The following is a 27,805-nucleotide window of genomic DNA, read 5'->3' as shown; positions in this document are numbered from 1 at the left end:
GCACCCGGTTCTGCCCTTGGGGGTTGTAGAAGCCACAGCCTTGTCTCCAGCTGTGACCTCCTGCTCCCACAGAGAGCCAGGCTGCTGGACAGCTGTGACCTCCAGTCTGACAAGCCAGAGCCTTGTTCTTGCAGGACTGGAGACCGCTTTTCTGGAATCCTCACTTGCGCTTCCTGAAGATGCAGCGACCTGGGTGTCCTCCTGGGCAGGGGCCTCAGGAAGGGCACTGGGTCTGCTCCCCAGCAGAGGCAGCCTCTGCCACTGCATTAAGGGCTGCAGACAGCCCCAGGCTGTCTTGAATGGGCACGGCATCTGGACAGACTCCTTGCCTCTCCCAACCAGAGCTGACCCTGACAGCAGCAGGTGACACCCCCACGTGAGGCCCTGGAGGGGACCAGTTTGAGAATTCGCTTTAGCATCACTTTTCAAAGTAAACTATTCAAGGAATTGAGAAAAAAACCCCTTGAAATATCTAAAACGGATACATACTGATATTTTTAGCCAAATAGCGTCTCTGTGCTTGTTTGATGGTGGAGCACACTTGCTGGGACGCTTCTGAATTAAGTTTCCAGTCCAGCTCTGAGCCGCGGAGGAAAGACACGTGCAGGGTGCGAGCGCGAGTGCAGGAACTGGTTCTGGGCTTGACCCTTGGGGTGCTCCACCCCTGGGCCACGTCCCCTGCCCTTTCATTTTTCACTGAGACAGGTTCTAAGTTGCCAAGACTGGCCTGGAATGGTGATCCTCCTGCCTCAGCCTCCCGGGTTGTGGAATCAGAGGTGAGGCCACTGTGCCCAGCATGAAGAATGCTTTTTAACCCCTCTGACCTAAATAATAGCATATTTCAACCTCAGAGACAGATTTCACTCTCCGTTTTTTGCATTGGCATTTTGAAATATGAAGATGATCTTTGCGACACAGTAGATAGATGTCCCTGCCCCACACCCACCAGGCCTTGCTGGGTCAAATCCTGGCCTGCTTGGTGACCAACTGTAGGAAGGCATCAACAAGATTTAAGAGCTTTCTCATTAAGTGGGACCCCTTTAACACAAACTCAAGTCTGTGAGTCTCCAGAAAATAACAGGACAGGCAGGTGGGGAGGGGGCACCCATGACCCACCACCTGGCAGCGGGCAGGATGGTGCAGGGGCAAGGCCAGCCTGGCAACTCAGCAGACCCTGTCTCGACCAAAGTAGGAAGGGCTGGGGATGTGGCTCAGTGGTGGGACACCCTGGGTTCAGCGTGAAGGAAGTAAAACAAAGAACAGCACAGTGAAGGATTTGAGCTGAGGCAGGTGCCCTTAGGCCCAACTCCAGTGGTCTTTCCTGCAGGAAGAGCAGACTGACCAGCAAGGGGCAGCAGGGAGAGGGGCTTCTGTGCTGGCATGTCTGTCTGCTGGGTGGGAAGCGCAGCCCGTGGGCCCACAACGCTCCTGACCTGGCCTGGGGGAGAAGCCCTGAAGCCAACAGAGGTGGGACAGGGCCAGCTCACGGCACACGCCAATCTTTATTTCGGTCACTGGTGAAGGGCAACTGATCCAGCATCTAAGTGTGGGCGTGTCACAGTGCCGAGTGGTAAGGGGGGTTGAATAAGTACGGGGCTGGGCACTAAGGCCGGCGCCTGTGCGTTGTCGCAGCACACCTCCGCGAACACCTGTGTCTGTGTTAAACAGTACCACCCACACCAGCGCACTGTCCTGTCACCCCAGGAGACGCTGGAGAGGGTGGCTGGGCACAGAGCGCGTTCTCGCGGAGGAGGAGGGGCTGTGGGGCGGGAGGCTCAAGCGTGCACATCTGAGGGGGTGTCCCTGGCATCAGTTCATTACGTGGCTGTGGGCTGCCTCTGCCAGCTGGGGCAACGTCCCCACAGAGATCTCCCGCACGGAGGAGGAGCTGGTGGTAAGAGCTCCAGGTTCCTCAGGCTCTGGCCACCGCGTCCCAACACCAGTCAGACGCCTGAAAAACGGGAAGAGCCATTCAGAACGTGCACACTTGCAAATGCAGTACACCCAGCCGGGCGCTGGGGGAGCTGGGCACACTTCCTTGTGCTCAACACCATGCCCACTGGGCAGAGCTGACCTCGGTGAGGGGCACGCTGTGGCGTGGCCAGGGAGGGGCCTTTGAAGTCCACAGCAACGCGTGCTGTGCGAGGCTTGTGCTGGGGCAACAGGCGCCCCGTCAAGACTGGAGAACCTGAGGAGTCCCCGGGCTGGCACCAGGGTGGGTTGGCCTGGCTGCTCAGGTCCCCAGGTGCCCTGCCGTCCTCTGAAAGGCCCAAGAAGCTCCTGAGTGTGGACTCTGCCAGTCGAGCCCTGGCTAATGCGAGTGCCTCCTTTCCCACGGAAGCTCCATGACCCTCCCACTGCAGGCAGGTGCGGGGGACCCACCTGTGCCAGGGGCTCCTAACAGCCACACTCCTGCACACTCGGGGCCTGCGTGCGGCGCGGCGACCGCAGCTGCCGCAGGGCGGCGTCTCCGTACTGGATGCCTGAGCCCATCCTTTCTGGGTCCAGCTCACCTGCAGGCCAAGCACATCTCTAAGAAAGAATTGTTAGAACTCCGAGATCCCCAAGAGCAGATTAGGTGAATACAGTGCGGAACCCCAGGAACATGTGCCACCTTTCCAGAGAACAGGAAACATGTGTAGGCGCGCACAGGCACTGCCCACCTCCAGGACACCAGGAACAAAGCGGCTGCCCAGTGTCCCGAGGCAGGGGACAGCAGCGGGGCGTGGAGGCCCCCGACCCTTGCACTCTCCCACCTCCTGGATTTGGAATCACATGGATCTTATGTGTGCAGATATAAGGCACACGCGTCCCCGTCTGCACATGGTGCACACATCTGTGGGGTAACTGTGGGGACTTGGTGACTGGGGAGAAAGTGGAAAGAGCAAGACGCAGCTGCCTGCTGTGCACTGACTTGTGTGAAAAGGGGAAGAAAATGGCTCTGAGCGTCTGAAGGCACTACCAAGATCACGATGGAGCAGCATTGCTGAAAATACCGCCTCAGAGTTTCTTCACCTGGACAGAATCGTGATTTTGATGATCGCAGAAGAGAAACATCTTGAGATGTTACGCCTGCTGCATCCAAGGTCACCTTACCCCGGCTGGCACAGCACCAAGCCAACTTGAGCATGGACATTTTTTATCTTGCAGACTGTAGAAAATAAGTTTTTCTACCAACTTCAGCTGATTTGTTTCCTAGCCAAACCATGCTCACGTTGAGACCTGACCCCACCCGACCCCTCCTGTTTCTTACTCTCGTTTTCCAGATCGTGTGACCCGCACCACGATCTCCTCTCTTCTCACCGTGTGCAAAGCAGGACTTCATCCAATACCCCACCTACAGCTGTCCCGCAGTCCCCATCCCTGTCTGCACCTGCACCTGGGCCGAGGAGGTGGCTGGGCTGGGCTCCTCCTGCTCAATGCTTTGGCCATGGAGCACACTTGTGCTGCCACCGCCAGCTCCTGTTTCACTCGGGTCTCTTGACGCTGAGTGGAGATCCCGTCTGGGGTCCCCTCCCAGCAGGACTGGCGCGTTCTGGAAGCACCGTCCTGCCACTTAGCTCATGGGTGCTGCTGCCACCGTGGCTGGGCTCATCGCCCTTCCTGGCTGTCCGTCTGTGCTCACGTGGTCCCTGTGTGCTGGCTCTCCGCCAGCTGTCCTCCTGGAGCCCCACATTATCTACCTCCGTCACCACCTGATGCACCCCGCCTCTTCCCCACAGAGGTTCTCCTGCTGGGTGGACGTCAGAGTCTCAGGACAGCGTCCTGCAGTGGCTCAGAGGTGTCGCCTGGGCCCAGGGCTCCTGCAGCACCCCAGGCAGCCATGCAAGCAGGCTGGGAATCCTGAGCTACGAGAGGAAGCTTGGGCTCGAGGGGACTGCCGGCCCTCCTGCCTCCGGGGCTTCTCCACCCTTGCCTCCCCTCCTTCCCTCTGCTGTCCTCTCCTCCACAGTGGCAGAGGAAGCCCACCTGGGTGACCCTGACCTCCTTCCTGCTGCCCTGGGATCATTCTGGTGATAGTCAGTACAGATCCAGTCTGATCGAGGACCGCTGCCTGGCCTGGTCAGCTGCCAGGAGTAGGGCTGTTGAAGTCCTTCCCTGGAGTGCCTACGAAGTGCCTGCAGCTCCTGCAGCGTCCCTTAGCCCACGCCCGGGACAGGAGGAGCGAGCTGTTGAAAGACCTTGGAGCTCCCTGCCCGGGGTCCACCAGCCCGCTGCCCCTGGGCCTGGGGCTTGCATCTCAGCTGTGCAGCCTTCAGACCCTAAGTGGCAATTTTAAGTCAGCAGGTGCAGAGAATCTGCTTGGCCCAGTCACCATACACAAAGGAGACCCTGCGGAGCCAGCGGGGAGCAGGCAGAAGGGCCGCGGCAGCCGCGTCGCTCACCTGACTCGATCTTGTTGAGTATTTTTCGTGCGCACTGCACAAACCCCTCTTCCACGTTCTCCCCAGTCAGCGCACTCGTCTCCAGGAACATCAGCTCTGAAAGCGTGTCAACGAGACACGGTGTGTTGAGAGGAGCTCGCCGTCAGCCCTCACAGGTCGCGAGGCATTCTCCAGATGGCAGGGAGCGCCTGACCGCGGCCTACCACCCTCCCTCTCTAAAAATAAGATCAGTATATGTCGACAGGCGTTAAAAAACGTCCAGAGGATTAGCAAGACCCTCGGTCAATACAAGAGGACCGCTAGGGTGTGACTGAGCCCTGGAGTGCTGGGGTGTGACCGAGCCTGGAGTGCTGGGGTGTGACCGAACCCTGGAGTGCTGGGGTGTGACTGAGCCCTGGAGTGCTGGGGTGTGACTGAGCCCTGGAGTGCTGGGGTGTGACCGAATCCTGGAGTGCTGGGGTGTGACTGAGCCCTGGAGTGCTGGGGTGTGACTGAGCTGTGGAGTGCTTGCCCAGCAGGTGCAGTGGCCTGGTTCCATCCCCAGCACCACAGAAGATCCCCAGCACACAAAATAAAAACCAGAGAAGTTGGAGGTGTCTAACCTCCAAACATGAGCTACTGTCCTGTGCTGCCCCTGATCTACTGGCAGGATGGACGGAGCTGTGAACAGGCTTCCTGTGACATCACCTGCAGAAGAGGGCAGGAAAGCCCTGCCCCCATGCAGGGGAAGCCTCAATGTCCTTCTGCAGATAACCTGTCTTTTACTACGAACGGGACTTGCCAGTACCTGTACCTCCCGGGGGACCATGCTGCAGTGGCCTTGGTGTGCATGACGGGTCTTGTGTGAACTGAGGCTCCTGCCCCAGAGCCGCCCAGAGCCCAGTGGGGCCTCCTCTGCCCCGGAGCTGCAGGTCTCCCAGCACAGGTGCTGAGCTCTGAGCCCTCAGCAGCTCCTTCATCCTGGCGCATGTGCTTCTCTGACGTTTGCTTTCTTAGCAGGAAACCCCACAAGTGGCAGGAACACCATTTGGGGTCCCAGAGTCCAAAGTTGACTTTAGGATATTCTAGTTCTTGATTGGCCCTCACAGTTAGGGCTCCCTAAAACGCCTGCATTTGCAGTTACTCTGAGCAGCCCCCAGCTGTACGTGTGCTCGTGTGCCCCTCTGGAGGTTCAGGGTGTCAAACCCAAGTGGCTCAGCCAGTCTAAGGAAAGCACAGCTGGTCGGCCGGGAGGGGGTCGTGGCTCCCTTTCGTGCCTCCCAGCCCGGCTTCAAAGCTCATGCCAGAGGCTGGTTCAGAGCCCCAGATGGACGGGACCTGCAGAGTGCCACAGGGTGCTTCTGTCAGCGTGGCGACTCTGGGCAGGTGCACTGTGCAGCACACTGAGCCCACACCCTGGCGGAAGCTGGCCTGGCCTACATGCAGCTTAACCTCCCCCTCCTGCTGAGAACCAGCACCGCACCCACATCCACCCCCGAGAGCCGTGAAGGAGAGACTTGCCATTCTCTTGTGCGAACCTGGAGGCCTCTAGAAAGGTGACTTCCCGGTCGCTGTCCAGGTCCTTCTTGTTCCCACAGAGGAGGATCACGATGCTCTGACTCGCCAGCATTCTGGCATCTGTTAACCAATTAGTAAGCGCATTGTAGGTTTCTCGGCTGCGTGACACAAGATTGTGAAAATGATACATGTATTTTATAAGACTAGCAGTCTCTCCAGCTCTTCCTACTCCATTCTCTGCCTCACACCAGGTAACGGCCTTGGGGTCCCTCGGACAACCTGGACGCACCCAAGGCGCCAGGGCTCAGAGGAGGAGCCCTGACTCTTCAGGGCACCCACTGAGCTTGTGCGAGCCCAGTGCTCCATGCTGCAGGGCGTTTGGGCTCCCCCGAGCCAGTCCTGTGCCTGTGCTGTGCGCTCTGCTCGTGGGAATTCAGCAAGCAGATTCTGCTAAGGACTCTGGGGAAGACGGTACCTCTGCTCTGCCAGGAGGAGCCCAAGATGCACCGCACACCCAGCAGCCCCTGCAGGCAGGACATAGCTGGCTGTGCATCAGGGCTGACTCAGGCCGTCTTCTCCCCTCCCACAGCTGAGGGCAGGTGCACCTGCAGCCCAATGCCCTCACGCCTTGGAGGCCACAGAGGGGCAGCCATCTGACAACCTGTCCCTGGACAGGTTCCTACCCAGAAAGGGCCTTGCTGGTGGCCTCTTCACCATGCATCTGAGCCAGCGTTGAACACTGACTGGGATCAGCCCTGTCCATGGGATCTCTGAGGACAGGCATGTCCTACGCTGTGCTGATGCCACAGTCACCTCAGCCCAGTGTGGTGAGCACTTGGAATGTGGCTGATGCAACCGCAGAACTGGATTTTTAATCTTAATGTCAATGGAATTGCCCCACGTGGCCAGAGGCTGCCATATCAGCGCTGTTAACCCATCCAAGCCTCCAACAGCCTCCTGAGGCCCACGCTGGTCACCACCACAGGCACCTCACAGGCAAGGAGCCCAGGCAGCCAAGTTCTGGCCTGCGAGGCCACACACGGGGCAGCTGGGCCTGCACACAGGCAAGCGGAGCCAGAGCTGTGTCCCTGCCTCCCCGGTCACTTCTGATAACACACAGAGAAATCTCTGGACCTGAAGGAGAGCATCCAGCACTTCACATCTACGGAAGCCTCAAGTGTGTTTTTCAGATACCTCCAAGACCCCACAAGGCCACCCACTCTTGAGCATCTGCCCAAGGCTGGCCCCAGGAACACAGGACACTGAAGCCCAGCTGTGGGGAGCTGGCATTACCTGGTGATGTCGTAGACGAGGAGAGCCCCAGCCGCACCTCTGTAATAGCTCCTTGTCACAGACCTGAAAGGACAGCAGCAGTTCTGACTCAACCGTCGAGACTGTCCCCTGCCCAGCGCCACCTCCCCAGACCCCGGGCTTGCTCTGTGAAGCATGGGGGAGACAGGCCCTGCATCCAAGAGAACAGCTCAGGAGGCCAGAAGGCATGAAGGTCGTCCTCTGGGAACCAGGTCACGGAACCAACGGGAGGACGTCAGGCTGGGATGGGCAGGATGTCCTCTCCAAGGTAGAACAGTTGTGTGGACAGCAGGAGGCTGGGCACCTACCCCACATGGCAGCCCACCTGCCTGCCCCCAAAAGGGCAGCGAGGTTCGGGCAGCAGCCTCTCCCAGCCTGGGGTCCAGTCCCCTCCCTTGCTCTGATGCCTGTCCCCCTCACACCCACAGGGTGCTTCTCTGCATGATGGACCCTGCAGGCTGGATTTCTCCTTCTAGCACAACAAAGCCTGCTGGGTGTCCCCCCGGACTCAGGCCTCCCTCCTGAGCCTACCCCTTGCTCTCCTGCACACCTGTACTGCCCCCAGGAGCTCCACCTGCAGCCCCCTGCCCCCCAGCACACAGCCACTCCCTGCACCTGTCCAGGTCCCGAATCCCAGCCTCAGCCCGGGACCCCAGCCACTTCCTCTTCTCTGGCCCTGGCGGTTCCTGCACATCTGCCCTGTTGGTGCTGGGGACCCAGGGCCAGTCCTGGGGTCTCTTTGCTAACAGCGGCCCAGGTCTTCTTCAGCTCAGGCTGCTTCTGTGGGATCCAGTGGCCCCCAGCACCTGAGCGTCACTGCCTGGTGCAAGGGTCATCCTGGCAGGGACGAGGGGAGCTCCAGGCCCGGGTGGGGCACGGCACCCACAGCTTCTAACCAGCCTGGCCTCTTGTCTGCTCAGTACTGTCCGTCAGCGGAGCAAGCGCCACCTCTCCACCTTCGCTGGCAGCGTCCTCATCAGAGCGGCACCCCTCCGTCACCCAGGCTGCTGTTCCTGCGGAGACCGCGACCCTCAGCCCTCTTCAGAGCAGCAGGCCAGGCCAAGACACTGGTGGCGGGCGCCGACCCCTGAGTCCGAGCTGATTGGGCAGCTGGTGCCAGCACTGAGCGGTTGCTGTGAGAAGCAGCCCACACGCCTGGGGTCAGCGTGTCACAAAATGATCCAGCTGATCGCTGGGGAACGCAGGCAGCGGGACTCAACAGACACCGCTACTCATGATTCAGAAACGTGGAAGGCAGCTACTTTTAGATTAATTTCCAGCTCTTAGACCCCGGAGGCAGGTGCAAAGCTTCCTGGTTTTACCCCAGGCCTGCCCGGCGGTGGGGAGAGCTCCTGCACCCTGAGGAGCTCCCCTTCTCTCCAGGGGCACAGGGGTCTCAGGATGCTCTCAGGAGTTCCCCTTCTCTCCAGGGGTGCAGGGGTCCTCAATAATTCACTTACAAGTGAGTAGGACAACACTGTATTTTGACACATGGCTTCTGTAAATCATTCAAGAATGCGAATTTAATCATCTGAATACTTACATACTTTTTGAGGCACTAAAACTTTTTGCAAAGTTGATCTTATGAACATGGCTTTTGTCTACTTTATTTTGAGACAGGGTCTCACCATGTTGCCCAGGCTGGCCTTGAATTTGGGATCCTCCTGCCTCAGACTCCTGAGTACTTGGGTCCTTGGCATGGCCACAGCCCTTGAACCCACACACAGGTTTGAGTAAAATGTCACCGAGTCTTGAAATGACAGCTGTCCCCTGCCTGTCCTTCCCAGGACCCTGCTCCCGGGAGGTGTCTCCTTCAGGGACTTGGTTTTCCTTTTTCCAGTTGATTAAGTTGTGAAAGGACGGGACAGTGAGCGTGGGACACTCCTCTGGCCACAGAGGAACACACGCTCCCAGTCTGGTGAGTCTCAGGGTCTCTTTCTTCTGGCACTTGCTGCTCATTTCCATAAAATGCCTCTGACACCAGGTGATACCGGGGCTGGTGCTCCCTGCCTCGGTTGTCTCCTGCTGACGGCCAGGCTGCGTCCACGGCCTGCAAGGCTGACTGAGCCTCCCCTAGAGGGCGTGGGACTTCTGCTCTCCGCACACTCGGCCTTCCTGCTCCCACACCGACCTGCCGGTTGGCTGGTCGGGGTTTTAGGTTGAAAACGTCTCACTGGGTTCTGAAGGCATCTCCGCCTCTGGCCTGGGCTGCGCTCTTGGTCCAGTGTGGCTGTGATCTCCGACCCGCCCTGCGCTCACCTCTGGCTCTGTGGGTTTCTGTTTCTCAGCCTGCCCAGTCTGGACCTTCCCCCGCCCCTGCTGTGGACTTAGGTCCCTCTACTGAGTCTCCTGCTCTCTCCCGAGCAGCCTGCCTGGGGCTCCGAGACCTGCCTGCCTCTGCCTTTTGGCCCGAGCCCCTGCTTTGTGCCTGGGAGGCTGGCCACCTCACTGACACATCCCCCGGGCACTTTCGGAATGTCTTCAGTGATCTTATTACTGAAACGCACCTTTGTTCTTATTTCTGGGGATTTTCCCTCTCCTCCCAGAAAGTTCCCGTGTTCTTGGTTTGGCTTTTACCATTGAAACTTTGCTCAAAGGCTCGTTTCTGTCAGATCGTTTCTGTTAGGAGCAGGGGGTGGAGAGGGTCACGGGAGGACTCGGGGGCCTGGCCGTCGACTGCTGGGGGGCCTGGGCTGCTGCACCGGGAAGCCAGTGCCCAGGCCTCGGCGCCCTTGAGCCCGTCCATTCTCCTGCAGTCACCCCTTCTCCACCTGGGACCCGACTACCTGGCTGCCAGCAGTCGGGGGACACGGGAGGTCAGGGCTCTCCTCCAGCGAGCCAGCCCTGCCCTGCAGAGCCTCAGACCCTCGCCCCGGAGGCTGCACCTCTGACTCTGGAAGCTGGTGCTCCCAGGCCCAGCCCTCTCTGGACTCAGGGGAGCTGACCCTCTCTACCTGCTTAAGGGGTGCTCTGGGTCATTTAGTCATGGGGGCTCCAGAGGAGGAGGCTGCATCAGGTGGGACTACCACTGGGCCAGGGTCCCCAGGAGCAGTGGTGGGGGAACACTGTGGGGTTTCTGAACATCACTGATATACAGCATGTACCAACTCTAATGAAAAGCGAGATGCTTGTAGTGGGGTGAGTGTTATCCCGCTGCATCTCAACACTTGGGTATATGTTCTGACCTGGTGCACCTGCAGGAACCCAGCCAAGCTGGGCCTGAGCCCTGGTCCCTGGATGCTCAGCAACCTGCAGGCGTCCAGCTCGGGCTGCACTGGTAAGACAGAGCAGAGCCCCCAAGCAGCTTTCCAAAGTTTCCCTCTGGAGGGAAGGTGCGCCCTGCCTTTGCGGAGATTCCCATCTAAACACACTCGGTGCCACACCCTGCCCAGCCAGCTGGCCTGAGTTAGCAGCTCCTGGACCTCTGGGCTCCTGAGTTAGCCTCCTGGACCATCGGTGGGCACTCCTGAGGCAGAGCTGGGATTTGGTGCCAGGGAAGGGGCGGGGGCGAGACCTGGACGTGGAGAAAGCACGATTTTTTCAAACCCAACTTTCAAACACTTTATTAAGTCAGGAAATCTACCTGAATCGTTCTTGTCCCGCGGTGTCCCATATCTGTAACTTGACGTATTTACCACCAACGTTAATTATCTTTGAGCCAAATTCCACTCCGATTGTATGATTTGAGTCATCTTTGACTAAAAAAGAGAAACAAGAACAAAGCATTTCATTTCAGAGCGTTAGGGAAAGGGGCCGATCCATTGGAGCAGGTGTCACTGAGGGCAGGGGCTGCGGGGGCCAAGTCCCCTCGGCCACGTGGACCATCGCCAATGGTGCCTTCACGGCTTTAAGGAAAATGCACACCACCCCTGTTCTCACAGAAGAGACTGAGGGAGGACTGTGGCCACTAGGAGGCCTGGCAGATGCCAAAGTCTGCAGGACAGAGGAAGACACTGGCCCAGCGTCCCCAGACCAGCCACCGAGTCCTCCGGGGCCAGGCTTGGGATGGATGTGGAGAAAACTGTCTGCTGTGACCCAGCAGGACCGCGGCTGTGAGGACCTGTGACGGTGGAGGGTGGGCTCAAAGTCCGCAGCCACATGGCCACCGACTAGTCCATGTGAGTAGAGCAGCAGGAGGGTCTCTGGGCTTCACTTTTCTGCACCACTGTGTGACTGTCAGGGCTGCCCCACCTCACCGCTGCCCAGTGCTTCACGCCCTTGCTGCAGGTGGACTCCGAAGTTCCTGAGTGGCCGTTTCTGAGCTGCAGGCAGGTGGCTCTCCACTGCCCTCTGCTCTCACAGCGTGCTCTTCTCTCAGGCCCTGCGACCCCGCCTTCAGCGCTGGTCCATGGCAGCGCAGCAGCGCTGGCCCAGAGCCCCCTGCGGCCAGCAGCCTCCCGGGGGGACATGCCGACACCCACACGCTGCTTCCTGGCGGCCACCTGGGATCCGGGGTGGCAGCTGCTGCTGCAGAGCAAGAGCCCTGAGCACTGAGGCTGCCGCTCCTTCCAGGGGTCCCCCAAGGACGGTCTGCTGTCCTGCTGTCAGGAAGCGGGGCTCCTGCCCGAGAACCAGCCTCACCTCCACCGACCCACCGTCCCTCGCACCTGAGCCCGCACCCCCGAGCAGCTGCCTACTGGGTCACTGCTGAACACGAACACCAGCCTACAAGGCTCAGCTGTGTGACTAGAAGCTTAAGAACATCTCCATTTTACTATTTAAAAGTGCTTCTAAGCTATGACTTTTCCCTGGGGAAAAAAAAAGAAGTTTAAGTCTTACATAAGTGACCCTGAGCACAAAGGCACTCTCCCAGGGCGGGGCGTTACTTACATTTTTTTTCAATAAACTGATGAAGTAAGCAAGATTTGCCAGTCCCTGCATTTCCAATCACCAGGAACTTAAACAAAAAATCTGCAAGACAAGGAGAGACCATGAAAGTACCCTGAAAGCAGAGGCCCAGAGCCACTCCTAGACTGCAAACAGGACAGAGGAAGAGGCGGGCTGGGAAGGCGTGTGCTGGGGCCTGCAGGGGCCTCGTGCCCAGCACCACCCACCCCTGAGGGCTCTGAGCCACTTCTTTGGAAGCCCGAGTTGAAAACCACTCGTGAATGAACCGGTTCCGGCTAGCCACCGTCCAAGGGCACGTGCACACTTGTTGTGGGCAGCAGCCCTAGAAATCCCAGCGTCCTCTTATAAAAGCGTGAGCCTGGTGGACTCAGGAGCCGCCCGCGTGCTCGGTAGGAACAGGTGATTTCCACCTGCAGCCTGCGGGTCTTCTTCCCTGGTGACTTGTGGGAGGGACAGGTCAGGCCAGGCTCAGGTCCACACGTCCAGCGTGCATCCCTGAGGAGGTGGAGAGCCAGCACTGCGTCGTTGCCCTTGTCTTACATTTGACCTGGGACCTCATGTCCAAGAAGCGGGGATGAAGGACTTCCAGGATGGACTGTGTCCACTACTGTGGGTCAGCGCCAGGAACCATGTGGCCCGGGGGGCTCACCCTGCTTTCTCCTTGTCCGGGACCTTTCATCCTGGGAGTGGCACTACACCAAGCCCCGCTCCAGTGCCAGTGCCCACACTGACCCTGGCCCACCAGGGCTGCCCCACTGTGTCCTGTGGCTGTGAGGCCGGCTCTGCCTCCGGCCTTCCTCCTTCCCTCCCTCCCACCTCTTCCAGGTGGGGCCAAGCACTCCCTGACCCTGGCTGCTACCCCCGCCCGCGTTAGGCTGAGAGCCGAGCCCTGGCCTGGCCTGGCCCTGCCACCTGTGTCCAGGGACAGTGCTATTAGCAACCCACCAACAAGACCACTGGACAGGGGGAAAGGGCAGCGGGCAAACCCACCATTACTGCTGCCAACCCAGTCAAACCAAGACCGTTCACAGGCCCTGCAGGTGAACATGTCGTCCATAAAGTCCCCACTAGGAACAGCCAGTGGTCTCCATTGGCATCAGATTTGCCATTTTGCTGCCACCAGTATTCTGCCCCTCCCTCCCTCCACTCCACTTTACAACCCAGATTGTCAGCCCGCGAACTTAGCCAGTCATTGGTCCAGATTGTCAGCCCGCAAAATTCCACTACTTGAATAGCTCCCCTGCCATTCTCTCTCTCTCTCTCTCTCTCTCTCTCTCTCTCTCTCTCTCTCTCTCTCTCTCTCTCTCTCTCTCTCTCTCTCTCTCTCTCTCTCTCCCCCCCCCCTCACTCTCACTTGCTTTCTCTCTGGCTCACCCTGAGGGCAGACTCTCTGCCCGTCCACTTAATAAAATCTCTTGTGTGAGTTCCGCGTCCGGAGTGGTTTCTGGGTGCTTTTCAGTCTGTAGGGGCGCTGGGCTGGCCCTCAGACTCCTGGCCCAGGCCTGGAGGGTCCCCAGGAACTGCAGAGCCAGAAGTCACAACTGTTCACTCCCGATATTCTCAAAATGGCAAGACTACAGCAACAGGGCAGGGCCAGAGCTGCCTGGGCAGGTGGGGCAGGAGGGCAAGGGCAGCCTGCCTCCTGGGGGTGGGGTCCTGCCCAGCTGGGGAGAGCCCTGCAGAGGTCACGAGGCCCTGTGAGCCTCTTCAGAACTGGGAGCCTCAGGGGCGTGGACAAAGGAACTTTCCAGCAGACAGTGGGTGCACTCTCAGGCCCCTGCCCGCCTGGGAGGAAGGCTTTGGAAGAGCATGACCCCAAGGAGCAGGAGGCCCAGCCAGGCTGTCCTCAGTCCCCGCCTGCTTCAGACGCAGGTGTTGGCCACACAGCTGAGCGTCAAGAACCCACCTCCAATGAGGCACTGTGGTCAGTGCCCAGTGACCTGGAGCCTACACCGGGCACTCTGGCTGCAGTGGCATGGCGGGGCCTGCTGCCTCGGGAGCTCTGCTTTCTCTCCTCTGCTGGAAGGCAGGCGTGCGCTGTGTTTAGCACATCTAGGGTTCGGTGCTCAGAAAGCAGCACAGAAAGTTGAGCAATCGAAGTAAAGCCAAGCTTCACGGTAACTGGGGAGAGCGTTAAAGTGACATCCATGTTGATTAGATGCCACGTTTTTTATGAGAACCTGAGAGCAGAGCCCACCCACCTACTAGGTGCTCCACCCAGGGCACAGGGTCGGGGCTCTAAGGTCCACACACCCTGGAAGGACAGAGAAGGAAGGGGTGGCCGAGAGCGCGCGGGGCGGAATCCAGAGGAGGCAGCTCACCAGCTGAGGAGGAGCCTGGGGCTCTCCAACCAAAGCCGGTGTGGCTTGGAGGTGAGCGTCCCCAGGGCTCCTGGGGTAACACGGAGTGCTCAGAGGTGACATGGTTAGGTCACGGTAGCTGTGATTGATAATCTGGGAGGACTGCTGCACCGGTGATCACGCAGGCAGTCACAGGGGGACGCCCTGGGGACCATCCTTGTCCCCTGGCTTCTCCTCTCTCTGCTGCCTGGCCTCCCTGAGCTGAGCCTGAGCTATGGAGTCGGATGTCTGTGGACCGAGACCTCGGAAGCTCTGACCTCAAAATGAACTCTTTCCCTTCCAGGTTGTTCAGGTATTTTGGTCACAGTGATGCAGAGCTGTGTGACAATGGGGGGCAATGGTGCCTGGGGAGCAGCCAGGGGCGAGAAGGCAGGAGAGAAGGTGACGGAGGTGACCTGGAGGAACCACAAGGGTGTTGGCCAGCTCTCTGCTGACACTGCAGGCACCAGCTTGGTTGGGGGTTGGGACAGTGAGGTGCACAGCAGTTGACCTTGCTGAGTGAGCGCTGGCCCCAAGGTCATCAGGGGACAGCAGTGGAAGAGCTGGCCAGGTGCCCAGCACTGAGGACAGTGCTTCAGAACACAGAGGTCTATACCTGCTGCAGAAGGCTGACTCGGAGAGGTGGGAGGCAGCTGGCCTCCAGGGTGCTGGTACTGTGCCCAGGTGGCATGGTGCAGAGTGGAATTGAGACATCTGTGAATTCCACACACGGAGCACAGGCCCCAGAGATGCTGGGTGCTCGGGCCTGTGCCCCTGCAGACCTGTTCACTGGGACCATGGGCCCTGGGGCTGGTGTGGGAGCAAGAGCCGCCCAGCATGGAAACTGCTGTCACCTGTCGCTTCTGGCCGATGCAGTAACACCTATAACTGCAACTTCTCGTTTACGTGGAAAACACCCAGAAGAGAGGCGGAGGCCGAGAACAACTGCCCTCAGCTGAGCACGAGGAGCAGGCTGGGACGGTGGCTGGGGCTTGTGCAGAATGGGGGGGCGCCCACTGCAGTGCTTTGCGGAGCGCCTGACCAGAGCCGGAGGGCAGAGAGCTGAGGTCTGCACCTGGCTCCGTGCAGCCTCAGGACCCGGCCAAGGGGGACACTTCCTCCTGCCGGCGCCCACCCTGCACGCTGGCACCGACCTTGGGCTGCAGAGCTGGTGCCTCCCCAGGGTCCCGCCTCTGAGGCTGTTGGGACCCTTCAGGTTCCCACGTGAGCTCTGGATGCAGGTGCATACAGAGGACGGAGGACGGGTCCTCACGGTGGCCGGAGCTGGCCCTGCTGATGCAGGTGTCGCAGCATCGCCATCCAGAGGCTACCAGGTCTGTGATGGCACCCTGGTGTGTGTCCGAGGCCTGCGTTACCCTTGGTCCTGCCCCCACCCCCCCGTCTGCCCTGAATTCAGTGATGGACTTCGACTCAGTTCAAGATGTCCAGAGACCTCTGCACCGTGCGCAGGAGCCGCGTGGGTGGGGTCACGCTCACCGTCTCCCTCCTCACCTAGGCTCGCCGCCCGCAGTGGGAGGGCCAGCCCCCCAGTGCAGCCCCTGGGTGCTGGCCAGGCCAGGGCTGCCCCTCAGCTCCCGTGTACCCTGATCCTCGAGGGAAGACCCCGCCTGGCATGGTGGTGAAGACGGGGTGAGGCTCTTCATCAGAGCGTCTGCGGGTGTGGACCTGAGAGAGGGGCCGTGCAACAGCTAGGGACCACACTGCTTGCAGGGAACCAGCTGAGTCACTGAGATGACACACAGGAGAAAGGGGGATGGCCATCTTCCATTCTTGGTGTTTACAACTGTGAGCATTCGAGCAAATTGTCTGCACAGTGCACAACAGCCTGCAGTGTGGTCTCCCCAGCAGCGCTTTGCCAGTGTCTAGGCTGTGCAGCCTGAGTGGACTTTAACATGGAAGACACGATCGGGGTGGGCCTCTGTCTTATGAAGGAGTGTGATGAGTGTGGTGTCCCAGTGTCTGCACACGTTCTCAACAAAGTCACTCCAGGTGCTCATGAGTTGGAGTTGGGAAGAGCAGTGCCCACCACACAGCCACCTCCTGTTTTCCAAGTATCGTCGTGGCCGAGGCTCTAAAGAGGCGTTAGTCTTCAAGATGCCGAGAGAGTTTTAGCAGGTTCACAGACGGTGAGAACTCAAATCAAGCCCAAGTACATGCAAATGACAAGAAAGGTCTGGTCTTTCCCAGAAGATCCGGATCCCGGAAGCTGCTATCCTCACATGGGAGGGGGCAGTGGGGAGACGGTCACCTCAGTCCTTCATCTAGTCCTGGAAGACTGCTCATTGGAACACAGTGCAAAGAGGTCAAAGTTCAGAACGAGACGAGAGGATGAAGCTCCCCTGTAGCTCACAATTGTTGGTGGCCGAGTAGCCGCTGCTGATCGTCTTCCTAGTAGCCATCTCCGAGATCCAGGGCACTGCGACCACACAGCTGCTCAGGTGGTGGTTCTTAAGCCACTGGCAGTCATTCCAGCCCCCGCCCCTTGCCAGAGACTGGATTAGAAACAGGGTCAGGCTTAAGGGTGCAAATCACCCTGGCCATCCATGCGTCCGGGCTGGGCGCCTGATTGACACGCCCAGCCAGATGGGGAGGGAAGGCTTTAGTGTCATGAGCGCAGGGAAGGCCTCCAGTTTTCTACAGATGCAAACAGCCAGCAGCAGACACTTTACAAGCACAAGGAGGGGGATGAGGAGTTAGGTCCCCATGCCATGGCATCAACGGGTCCTGAACGTCCTCTGCAGATTTCTAAATCATGCATCTTATTATCCTAGGTATTTTGAGTGGGTTTTCTGTCACTTGTGGAGTAATTATTCATCATCTACCAGGCAGAAAACCTTAATCATGATATTTTTTGCCTGGGCTTAGAGCAGGGGGATTCATTCAACATGACCTCACCGAACAGCGTGAGGCTGGGGGGTCCCACCCTGGATGCAGACCACAGCAGGGCATGTGCACCCTGGGGATCCAGGCCAGGTGGTGGACCCCATGCTCTGCCTTCTACTCCGGGTGCGCCTTGCTCTGTGGCAGACCAGCTGCCACTCGGCCAGCAGCCTCTCTCCTCAGGTGCCAAGTCAGGCCCAGCAGCTCTAGCCCAGAGCCTGAGCAACTCTGCTTTGAGCTGCTGAGCTGGTTGCAGACTCGATTCTCAGGCTTCCTTGTTTCCAAGCTCTGGGAGGTGCCCAGCGCCAGGGCTGCCCAGCTCCAGGGGATGTCCCAGCTGCAGGGTGCCCCCACTCCAGGGGTGCCCTGTGTGACTCCCTTGGTCCAGACATGAAATGCACAGAATAGGCTCTGCTGGAATGGGTCCCACACAAGGTGACTTGGCCTCTACCACCAGGGGAACAGGGACACTATGCCTTCAGCGCAGCTCTTCTCTTTACTCCAGCCTTTTGTTTCATATTCTGTAACCTCTCAGGTGGAAGCACATGGAGCCCCTTCAGCGTCCTCTGGGGCTGGCTGTGCTCAGGACTGTTCAAAGCACCAGAACAGAAGTCCCCAGGCCGCCCCTGCTTCCGGGGAGCTCGCAGTCTTGTGCTGAAAGACCTGCTCTGCTCGCCAGCAGGGCCGACTGAGCCTCGACACAGAGCTCCTGCTCGCTCTGCCAGCACTGCCCCCAAATCTGGCCTGGCAGGCTAGCGGGCAAGGAGGCAGCGCCTCCCTGACCGCAGGCACATAGCGCCCCGTCGCGAGAGGGGACGCTCTCCTCTCAGGGTCCCAGCTGCTTTGCTGCACGAGTAAAGCTTCATATTCAAAAAGAAAAGGATTTGCCTCCCTCTAAAATGCATCCTCATTCGAAATTCATCGCACTTCACCAGTGATACCCGCCTTCTGAACGCTGCTCTTGCTTCCCAGGACATCCGAAATGCTGCACAAGCAAACCCAGAGCAGAGGGCAGGATGGTCCAGAGTGAGGCCAGCAGGGAGCAGAGGGGAGGACGGCCGGGAGTGGGCTTCAGTGCAGCAGGCTGGTCCTCCTGTCCACTGCCATCATTCAGTGCTCTGTGGCCAAACCTCTCTCCTCAGACCCACCTTTGGACGGGAGGGAGCTTCAGAGGAAGGAGAGCAGCAGAGCATGACGTTCCTGTGGCTCTGCCCAGTGCCTGGACTTGCTCTGCTGTCCCCACCCCCAGGTGAGATATCTGGATGTCCTACTAGACCTCGGCCCTCACTGACCGATGAGGACCAACTGCAGCTGTGGAAGGTGAAGGCGGCGGGCGGCAGGAGAGCTCTTGTTCACACAGCTGGCCCCTCGCCTTGCCTGTGGGTTCTGCCCCCATTTAATGCTGCTGGGTGGGGGTCCTCAGGAGGAGACAGGCCTCAGAGCTCCACCCTTGCAGCGAGGTTGGCTGCTCTTTGGGACCCGGGCTTCCTTGTGGGATGGGCTGAGGGCTCACCTGCAGGACTGGATTAGCCAGAGCAGGTGGTGGAAAGCCAGGCATCTCTCCCATCTGTCCTTCTCACGAGCCCAGGTGCCCTCCTCTTTCCTGCCACCAGGGGGAGCAGCGAGGGGCCACACCTGTGCCTCCCGCTGGGATTTCCCAGCCTCCAGAACTCAGCCAAAACAACTCTGGAAATTTGTTATTGTTTGCGGTACTGGGGATTGAACATGGGCGTGCTTTACCACTGAGCTAAGTCCCAGCCCTTTTTTTTTTTTTTTTTTTTTTTTTTTTTTGGAGACAGGGTCTTGCTAAATTGCTAAGGTTGGCTTTGAACTTGTGATCCTCCTGCTTGGGTCTCTTAAGTAGCTGGGATCACAGGTGTGCACCACTGTGCCTGCCTGGCAAAAATAAACCTTTTAAAAAAAATTATCCAGACCCAGGTATCCTGTTATAGCTGCTGCAGAACACAGACAAGTGCCTCAGGAGTCACGGGGTCAAAGGCTTTCTGCAAACTCTTCACTGCGAACCTGGCACGTCCGTCTGATCCAGCTCCACAAGGTTTAAGAGAACTAGAAGACACCGAGGCTTCTTCTCATTCCAAAGAAATGCTCAGAGCAAAGCTCACCAACACCCCAGCCTGATCATATGCCAGAAGAGTAATATTTTTTATTTGCCTGCTGGGGATGGAACCCAGAGCCACTTGCAGCTTCACCACCGAACTGCATCCACAGTATCCAACCTTGGATAATTCTACACCAAGTGGCCTGAAGAGGGACATGCCTCCAACAAACACAGATGCTGCCATTTGTGGTACAAGCAGGTTTGCCCTCACACCTGCAGGAAACGGATCTCCAGGGAGCTGGAGAGCTTTGGGGATGTCTCTTCTTCCAAGCACAGAGATCTCCTTGGGACACTGTACTAAAAGAAGAGGTGAAAACGAGCTTTACCAAGCCCCCTCCAGTCTCTTCAACCAGAAACTCCCAGGCCTTGGAGCTCTCCTGACCTGTGAGTGGTGTCTGCAGAGGTGCTGAAGGGTAGCCAGCAGGCCACAGCTGCAGGGCGGTCCACACCCTAGCCCATGGCGCTGCCGGGAAAACTCCAGGAAGCCCTGTTTTCTCCATTTCCGGCAGAATAAACTGCTCTGAGTTAACTTTCCATTGCCCCTTCAAGGGCTGGGGTGACTTGAGCTATATGAAGATCTTCTCAGAAGACTCAGCAATCGGCTGGTTTTTAGTGAAGGAGAAAAGCCAAAGCACTTTCTCAATCACGAATTTATTCAACCTGAAGAAATGCTAGTTTTTATTTCTGCCTCCTTTGTTGACACACTTACATGTCCTGACATCTGTGCAATTAAGGTGGTGGTGATTCAGGTGACCCCTCGTGTAAGCCACTGGTACCTTCTTGGTGCCAGGCGATGCTGAGTGTGCCTCTGTTCTTTCTTGGGTGCCCTCCTTGCTCCGTTGAGCCTTATCAAGCCTGAACTTCTCCAAGAGCAGAGTCTGACGGCCAAAGCCTGTGGGTTTGCGTCCCAGGCTGATCACATGTGCTGTCCATCAGGAGGCTCAGAAATACCCAAGGGTGCCGTCTTACCGATGTGGGAGTCTGCAACCAAGGCATGCAGGCGCTCCCTCCGAGGACACCCAGGAAGGGCTTTCCTTGCCTCTTCTACTTCTGGTGGGTGCCAGCCATCCTCAGCTCTTTGGCTGGCAGCTGTCACTCAATCTCAGCCCCCATTGGCAACCTCCCTGTGTGAGTCTGTGTCCTTATCTCACAGGGACAACAGTCACTGCATTAGGCCACCCTGCTCCAGTATGACCTCATCTTAACTATGTCTGCAAAGAGCCTGTGTTTTCTTTTTCCTCGTCGCTGTGGCCATAAGACCTGACAAGAGCAATCAGAGGAGGTTTATCTGACTCACGGTTTACAGACTTATAGCATGGCTCGGTCTGTAGACAGCTGGTTCCTTTGTTCTGAGGCAGAACATCATGGTGGAAGGGTGTGGAGGAGCAAAGTGGCTCAGGACATGGCCATCAGGAAGCAGACAGCTCCTGACGTAAACCCCAAAGGTGCAGCCCAGCGATGGCCTCCTCTAGACACACCCCACCTGCCTACGGTTAATTCATTCCAGTGACTAATGCACTGGTCAGGTTGAGGCTCTCGATCATCTCACCTGAGCTTTCCTGCATTGTCCCACACCTGAGTTTCTGGGGGACACCTCACACCTATGTCATAATAGACTGTTTCCAAATAAGGTCGCACTCACAGACTCCGGGGGTTCAGGACGTGGACATAACTTTTGGACACAATTCAACCCATAGACTCCCTCCAGGTCACAGGTGACCAGCAACTGTTCCAGGGATTCTCACTGTGCTATTTTCAGAGTGAAGCACAAAATGAAAACTCTAAGAAAAGAATATAATAAAAATGAGTCCAGGACCAGCAACTTGCAGTGTTCTGTCCCATAAATGGGTCTCCTATGGAAGCATGATTGCTCATGTGCAACTTGTCAAACTTGCTCTGTTCTTGAATTTTTATGCCACTGTCTGGCACCCCTGACACGTGTCCTGTTTAGCTGAGTCCTGAACTTCACTGCTGGTTTTAGGAACTGCTCGGGGACACCGTGAGAGCCCCACACCACAGGTGGTTGGGGCGCAGGTCCTTGGGAAGGCCCGGCAACATTCCATGGGCCTTCAGAAGGTTGTAGACTTAACGACCTGGGAGAACCTTGTTTTGGTCAGTGATACTTGAACTGAGATTTGCCATTCCCACCTGCTTACATCTTGATTCTGTGTCACAGTACTACACCTTACAGCACGGTGTTCTGGGGCTTTAGTCAAGGACCTGTGGGTGCCACTGTCCCTGGCAGGTGGAGTAATGACCTGGATGTGCTAATGAAGACGCGGCCCCTCAGCAGCACATCCCAAGCTGGCTATTCCCTCTTGGTCACAGTCTGTCAAGCTTCCAGAGCCTCCTCCCACAAGAGAGGATGGGCCCAGAGTACACGGGAACTCAAAGGCAGGGCAGCGTCTGGGAGGAGGGTACTGCGAGGCTCACCTGGGGCAACAGTGCTGTGCAGACACAAGATACCCAGGGGCCAGGCTAGGCTTTGGCTTTGGGTGACTTTAGGTTGGCGACTTCAACTGCCACACCAGCTCTTTCTAAAACCAATTTTCTACTTATTAGCTCTATTAGTCTGTTTTTTTTTTCAGTTTCCTCTAATTCCTTCACTGGAGGAAAGGATTAAATCCAGACTGAGTGAGGAAGCACCATTTGGAGGTGGCATGAAGTCGCACCCTGGCACTGCCTCACACTGAGCCCACGGGTCCCTTGGTCCTGCCACATCCAGCAGAGCAGACAGTACTTCCTGGGAAGGCTCCCCACTGACCCATGGCAACCCTGCCCCAGCCCTCTTACCGGGCGTGGCTCCCAGTGCTCCTGACCCAGGAAGCCGCTGTGGCTGAGGAGGGGAGGGCACAGGGGAGCGCAGGGAAGTGACGGTGGAGCTTTCTCTGGCCTGACTGGCTCTCTGCAGAACCAGACTGCAGAGAGCACCTGCAGCTGACAACAGGGGCCTGAGGCAGCTGTGGCTGCAGGATTCCTTCTCTTCCAGGGACAGACATCAGGCCCCAGTGTCACCAGGAGCTGGGCAGTGCCAGTCACTGGCAGAGGACCAGGTGCCCTTCCAGCTTGCCACACTCTCAAAGTCCAAGCTTCCCCAGGCCCCTCTGCCTCCTCACCTCCCAGACTGTGGAGCTCAGACACCTGCAGGCCTGGCTCAGGTCCCTGCTCCTGGGCTCTGGCTGTGGGGCTGACACCTCCCTGGGCCTGACCCCCTGGGTCAGTGCTTTCCCTCATGTTGCAGGGACCGCATTCTTCAAACTCTTGCCTGGTTTTAAGTAATTTGTCCGTTAGGGTCCAACTGGACGTCCGCATGGACTGTAGACTGTGAGACCAGGGAGGTGTCTGTGGTGTTGTCTCCAAAGTGCCTAGAGCCCTGACAGCAGGGTCCTGAGGTGGCCAGCACTTAGGTTCCCTAAGCCGGATGCCTCCTCCACACACCTCTGTGCAGGGCAGGAGGCACCTGCCAGGGCGGTGCACACCTGCCAGGCCTGAGCCTCTGGGACTGTCATGCTGCCACATCTGAAAGAGTGATCCGGGCTGGCAGACAGGACTCCACCCTGACACAAGTGCAAGTCCTTCATTCTGACTTCGGGGGTGGGGCGAGGGGGGACAACCTAGTAAATAAATTGGGAAAGCTTTGATTTATTCAAAAAAACATGTGCTTAGCACCTCCAAGTTTGCAGGAGAAACACTGATTAAACTGACAGGGCTCTGGTGCTCATGGCCATCAGGAGATGTGTTATAAACAGCCAGAGCAACCCAGAAAGGGCGAGGGACAGACTGAGGGCGATGGATGAAGCTAGAGGTCTTAGGAGACAGATGGGTTGATCACTGCACACTCACTGTGATCCTCCTGCAAAGAGGCCAAGAAAGGAACTCCCACCCAGGAACAGGGGATCTGCATCGTCAGAGGACACCCTGCGGCCCTGGGCCTGCGGCCCTCACCGGACACCAGTGGTGGAAATCAAATCTGGTTCCCACACTCTGAGTTATCTAAATTAAACCTAAGGAAGACCCTTAGGTAGCAGCAGGACGCCCCCGGGAAACCTGAGCCAGCCACCATGGGTCATATGAGCCCAGAGACCGAGCAGGGCACCCTGATACCAGCTGGCTCTGCCACCCCAAGATCCTGCATCGCGAGATTCCGACCTGGCCCAGCTCCCTGCCCCGACCATCGCAGGCGTTCAAGAACCCAGACCCGCCCGGCCCGACACCCGACTCGCCGAGAGCCCGCCCTCCGGCCCTACCATATGTCTCCGACATGGCGGTCTGCGACATCCTGCCTCTCTCGCAGCTCCGCCGGGGTCTGTCTGGGTCGGAGAAAGAGCGAGGCGGGGACCGAGCAGCGGGACCCAGCTGGCGCCGGCCACCGCGCTGCGGCCCAGCCGGACTCCGCTCCGCGCACGCGCACGGCCGCCCCGCGGAGGAGCGGGGGAGCCGGGGGAGGAGAGGGGCGCTGCGCGGGAGGGGCGGGGCGGGGCGGAGCGCGCGTGCAAGCTGCTACCCGCCGTGCGCGCCCCGCGGGGCCTGGGGCAGGTCTTGAGGATGGCCGGGAACTCGCGCGGAGGCCGCGAAGGGCCTGGCGGCTGCGGAGCCTGACGCCTTCACTGGGGCGGTCCTTCTGCCAGATGGCGCGGCAGCACGGGTGCGGTCGGTCTCCCGCAGCTCTCAGCAGGAAGCAAGCTTCCCAAGCGTTAGTTGGACGCGCACCTAGCTACCGCCTGAGGACTAGCAGGCCTGGTGTGACCGTGGAGGCGGGATTACCTGCGGGAAGCAGAGCTCTTGGCCCGGACGTGCAGGCCTCCCGGCACTTGGGCACTATGGCAGGAATCGGGTGCAGGCTGAAGAGTCCCGGAAAGATTCTGCCCTGGTGCATCCGTCTAGGGGTAACGTGTATTCAGGGGAAGCAGCACCTGGTCCTCAGGTGCAGGCGCAATCAAGGTTAGGACTCTGAGTATTTTAGTTTATAGGAAACACACACACACCAGTTCAGAATTCCCGTTCTGTGGAAACGTGGAGGTAAACATTCACTGGACAGAGAATTTGGTGGGTAGTTTGGGTCGTCTGAGTTCTTGAGACCTGACCTTGTCCACGGTGCCATAGATAGCATCCTGAGGAACTCTGGGCTGAGCTCCCAGGGCCTGGGCTCTGCAAGGCCAGTATGCGTTTGCCTCCTTGGTTTGACTCCATCTTCCACGGGAATTGGCCTCAGACCTTCCATCTTCCCAGTGCTGTTTGACTCTGCATTTCACCTTCTCTCTGATCCGTATAATAGCAAATTAATGTCCTTGCTTAGAAATCCTGGAGGGTGGGCAGAAGCACTGTGAGCCTTGCAATTCAGAACTATTTCCTATACCCTTCTTCTCAGTGGCTCTGCAACTTTGTTGCTTTCTTGTTTGGCTTTCTGCTGGGCTTGGTTTAGGCTCCTAAGCAGAACAGGCTGCTTCTGATTACAACCTTTCAGAGGACAGTGATCCCCAGAGGGAAGAAGCCAGTGCCCCTGAGAATTGTTCCCCTCCTTAGATCTGAATTTCCTCCCTGCCAGAGGCTTCTGCGGATCAGAAAGAAATCACTGGGTCAGTGATAGTTCTTGGTATTGACAGGAACTAGACCCAGAGACGGGTGAGACTTATGCAGAGTAGTGGCAATAACAATCATACTGTCACTCCAAGGCTGCCGGCAGTTTTCTGTGGGCCTTTGGGAAAGACTACCTGTTTTGGGGGAATCCCCTCCCCCACGGGATCCTTGAGTTCACAGGGTGAAGTCAGATTAGCACTGGAAAAGGAAATGGGTGGGATCTGGAATTTGAGGGAGCCAGCCTGCCTGAAATCCCTGTGAAGTGTCTTTAGGGCTCAGTGACTTAGGTGTGGGAGGAAGGGATTCTCCTGGGTATTGTTGGAGGGTGCTTCGATTCCAGGCACTGTGGATGGTGTGGAAGGAACAGTGAAAGTGGCTTGTGCGCTCCAGCGATCACCTCCTTTGTCTTCAGAGGTTTATAGCAGAGCGAATGTGGGTGTCCCAAAGCCTCAGCACGCTGGCACTGGCAGGGCACCCAGAGCTCTGGCCTGGGCTACACGCTGAGGCTCTGTCTCTTGCCCCTTCCTGGGTCAGGTGGGGAACCTAACCTGTGAGATGCCCAGGGTTGAGCTATGTCTCCAGAGGATGTGGCCTCATCTGGAGGAAAGGTCTTTGCAATCGTGAGTAGGAAGGGAAGACGCAGTCCTCAGGGTGGCCGTCAAGTAGGCTGGCTGTGTCCTCACAGGAAGAGGAGGGACGCCCTGGGACCACAGACCCAGATGGAGTGAGGCATGGGGTGCCCAGGAGGGTGAAGTGGCCCTCAGTCAGGGGCGCCCGAGGGACAGGGAGCCTGCCATCAGCCACCTCCAGCCTCCAGAAGGCCGTTTCTGCTGCCTCAGCCTCTGTCATGGTGGTCCTGGCAGAGTAATGTGGACAGTCTGGGATACCGTGGTGGGGCTGTTGGAGACCCAGTGGCTTCATAGAACAGTCAAGGACAAATCAGCACCTTTTCTCTGAGCCCCAGTTTCACAAAAGGAAATGGAGAAAGGCAAAAGCAGCTGCCCTGCTCGGGGTCCCCAGGAGGACTGTGCCTGTACTGTCCAGCAGTCTGTTGGCTGTGGAGCACCTGCAGTGGTGTGCTAGGCACAGGCCGTGGTGGAGGGAGCCGGCCCCACAGACCCACCTCTTCCCACTCTCACCTGTTGCCTGCTGCTGGGCAGCTCTGTGAGGGGGCAGGGGCAGGGGCAGGGGCAGGGGGCTGGCCCAGTCTCTCAAGGGGTCAGGCTGCCAGCCAGCACTGCTGTCATCCCAAGGCTGGGCTGGGGCCAGAGCCGCTCTGAGGAAGGCTCCCTCCACAGTGTCTTCACCGTGGTAGCTGGCTGTCCTCAGAGCAACTGCTGAGAGAGATAGGGAACCAGGCTGTGCGAGTGTGACCTCGGCTGTATTCTAGTCATTGGAGTGACACAGTCCTACCACACTTGGGCCAGCGTGAGGAAGCGCCACCTCTAAGAGGGAGGTGTGCCAAAGGTTTGAGGATCTCCGGGAGCACCCCCTTCTCTGGGCAGGCCTGTGCCTGTCTAACCCTGGAGGGAGTCGCAAGCTCCCAGAGGGCCTGTCCCCGGCGCCCTGATGCCCTTCTGCCTTAACTCAGGGTCTGTGGCCATGCCCTGGCGTGTGGGTTTGATCCATCCACAATGAAGCGAGAGGCTCCTCAGCTCCCGGGTCCAGCATCACATTCAAGCAGGGACAAAGGAACCACTCCAGAGAACACGCTGACCCACCAGCTCTGCGGTGGACCTGTGTGTGGGGAGAGCACGAGGCAGCATTCTGGTCCTGCCGGCCGGAGCAGAGGACTGTTGGCCTGCTGCCAAGGCCACTCCCAGTGCCATCCTGTCCTTCCTGTCCCTGTCCATCTCTCTCTCTCCTCTGCTCCTCCCTGTCTCTCTCTCTGTACTTCTCTCTGTCTGCCTCTGTCCCTGTCTTGACCTGAGCTTCAGCAGCTGTGCTGCACTGTCCACTCCTCTTCTGATTCTGAGCCCTTTGCTCTTTCCCAACCAGAGGTTATTATTAGAGGATCAGACGGACAGTTACCTTGTTCTATTGAAACAGATAAAAGAAACGAAGTCTCTTTGTCATGCAGATAGACTTGGGGTCAGGAAGCGTGTCTTGCATGAAGTCCATGTGTCCTGCAGGCTGCTCTGGTGAGCCTTGGGAAGAGCTCGCCTCTGCACATGGAAGGCACGTTCTGGCTTGGTCCCTTGAAACCCTCATGTTCTTCCTGCTCTCTGCACCTGTCTGTCAGTCACCAGGGGAGAAGGTTGGACCCTCCCAGTGTGGCTTTTGGCCTGTGTCCCTCCCATCATCTTCTGTGGCCTGTGACGAGGACCATGCAGGTTCTGGTCCTGGTTGGGTCTGAGGATCACAGTCCTGAACCCTGGTTCTGGTCCTGGTTGGACCTGTGGGTTCCAGTGCATCTCTGTCCTTCCTGTGTCAGCGACACATCAGGAAGTGAGAAGTCGCTGACTTAGACGGTAAAGCTATGCTCCACCTCGAAGAGCTCAGAGATCTCCGTGTCTCCCTCCAAAGGCAGGTCAAGGACAGAGGGGCCTGGTGAGTGCGGCTGGCTGGCCGGCGTGTCTGGCAGCCCTGTGCTCCCCTCAGCTCTGCCTGTGGGATGCGGAGGAGGAAGCAGAGTGCCCTTTCCCTGGCTCATTGCTTCTTAGAGGCTTTCTCCAGTTTCTGGCCACCGGTTTCCATTACCTAAATAATCCTTGTTTCTGCTTTTCTTTTTGTGCCCTGGGCCACGGCCACCATGGGAGATGGGTGACCTGGGAGCTCCTAAACAGTCAGGCTCTGGTGCGCTGGTTTCTGTTTTTCCCCAGAGGCTA

At 58.1% G+C, this 27,805-nt stretch overlaps 1 protein-coding gene across 2 annotated transcripts; it reads right to left on the bottom strand.

The window, feature by feature from the left end:
• Window positions 1-1,700: 1,700 nt before the first annotated feature.
• On the bottom strand, window positions 1,701-23,839 carry RAB4A (RAB4A, member RAS oncogene family). 2 transcript variants are annotated; one of them, XM_079106847.1, is made up of 8 exons: window positions 23,648-23,837; window positions 12,024-12,104; window positions 10,777-10,891; window positions 7,176-7,238; window positions 5,886-6,040; window positions 4,386-4,481; window positions 2,383-2,513; window positions 1,701-1,951 (listed from the first exon to the last, which is right to left on the bottom strand). In XM_079106847.1, the coding sequence occupies exons 1-7, from the start codon at window positions 23,676-23,678 to the stop codon at window positions 2,398-2,400; spliced, it is 657 nt and encodes a 218-aa protein (XP_078962973.1). In that variant the 5' UTR covers window positions 23,679-23,837; the 3' UTR covers window positions 1,701-1,951; window positions 2,383-2,397. The 2 variants fall into 2 exon arrangements, with proteins under 2 accessions (XP_078962973.1, XP_078962972.1); XM_079106846.1 differs by lacking the exon at window positions 1,701-1,951 and having other exon boundaries at window positions 2,382-2,513; window positions 5,903-6,040; window positions 23,648-23,839.
• Between the last annotated feature and the right edge of the window lie 3,966 nt (window positions 23,840-27,805).

The sequence above is a fragment of the Sciurus vulgaris genome, assembly GCF_902686455.1.
Source record: "Sciurus vulgaris genome assembly, chromosome: 12".
Lineage (NCBI taxonomy): Eukaryota > Metazoa > Chordata > Mammalia > Rodentia > Sciuridae > Sciurus > Sciurus vulgaris.
The sequence above is the reverse complement of the archived record's forward strand: the minus strand, read 5'-3'. Positions and strand labels throughout refer to the sequence as shown.

Bases quoted from the DNA above. Each gene is read 5' to 3' on its own strand.
- RAB4A (XM_079106847.1), bottom strand. From the start codon at position 23,678: ATGTCGCAGACCGCCATGTCGGAGACATATG. The intron at 10,892-12,023 runs GTAAGTAACGCC...TCTCTTTTTTAG, and splicing joins TCAGTTTATTGAAAAAAAAT to TCAAAGATGACTCAAATCAT. The intron at 6,041-7,175 runs GTAATGCCAGCT...TGTGTCACGCAG, and splicing joins CTCGTCTACGACATCACCAG to CCGAGAAACCTACAATGCGC.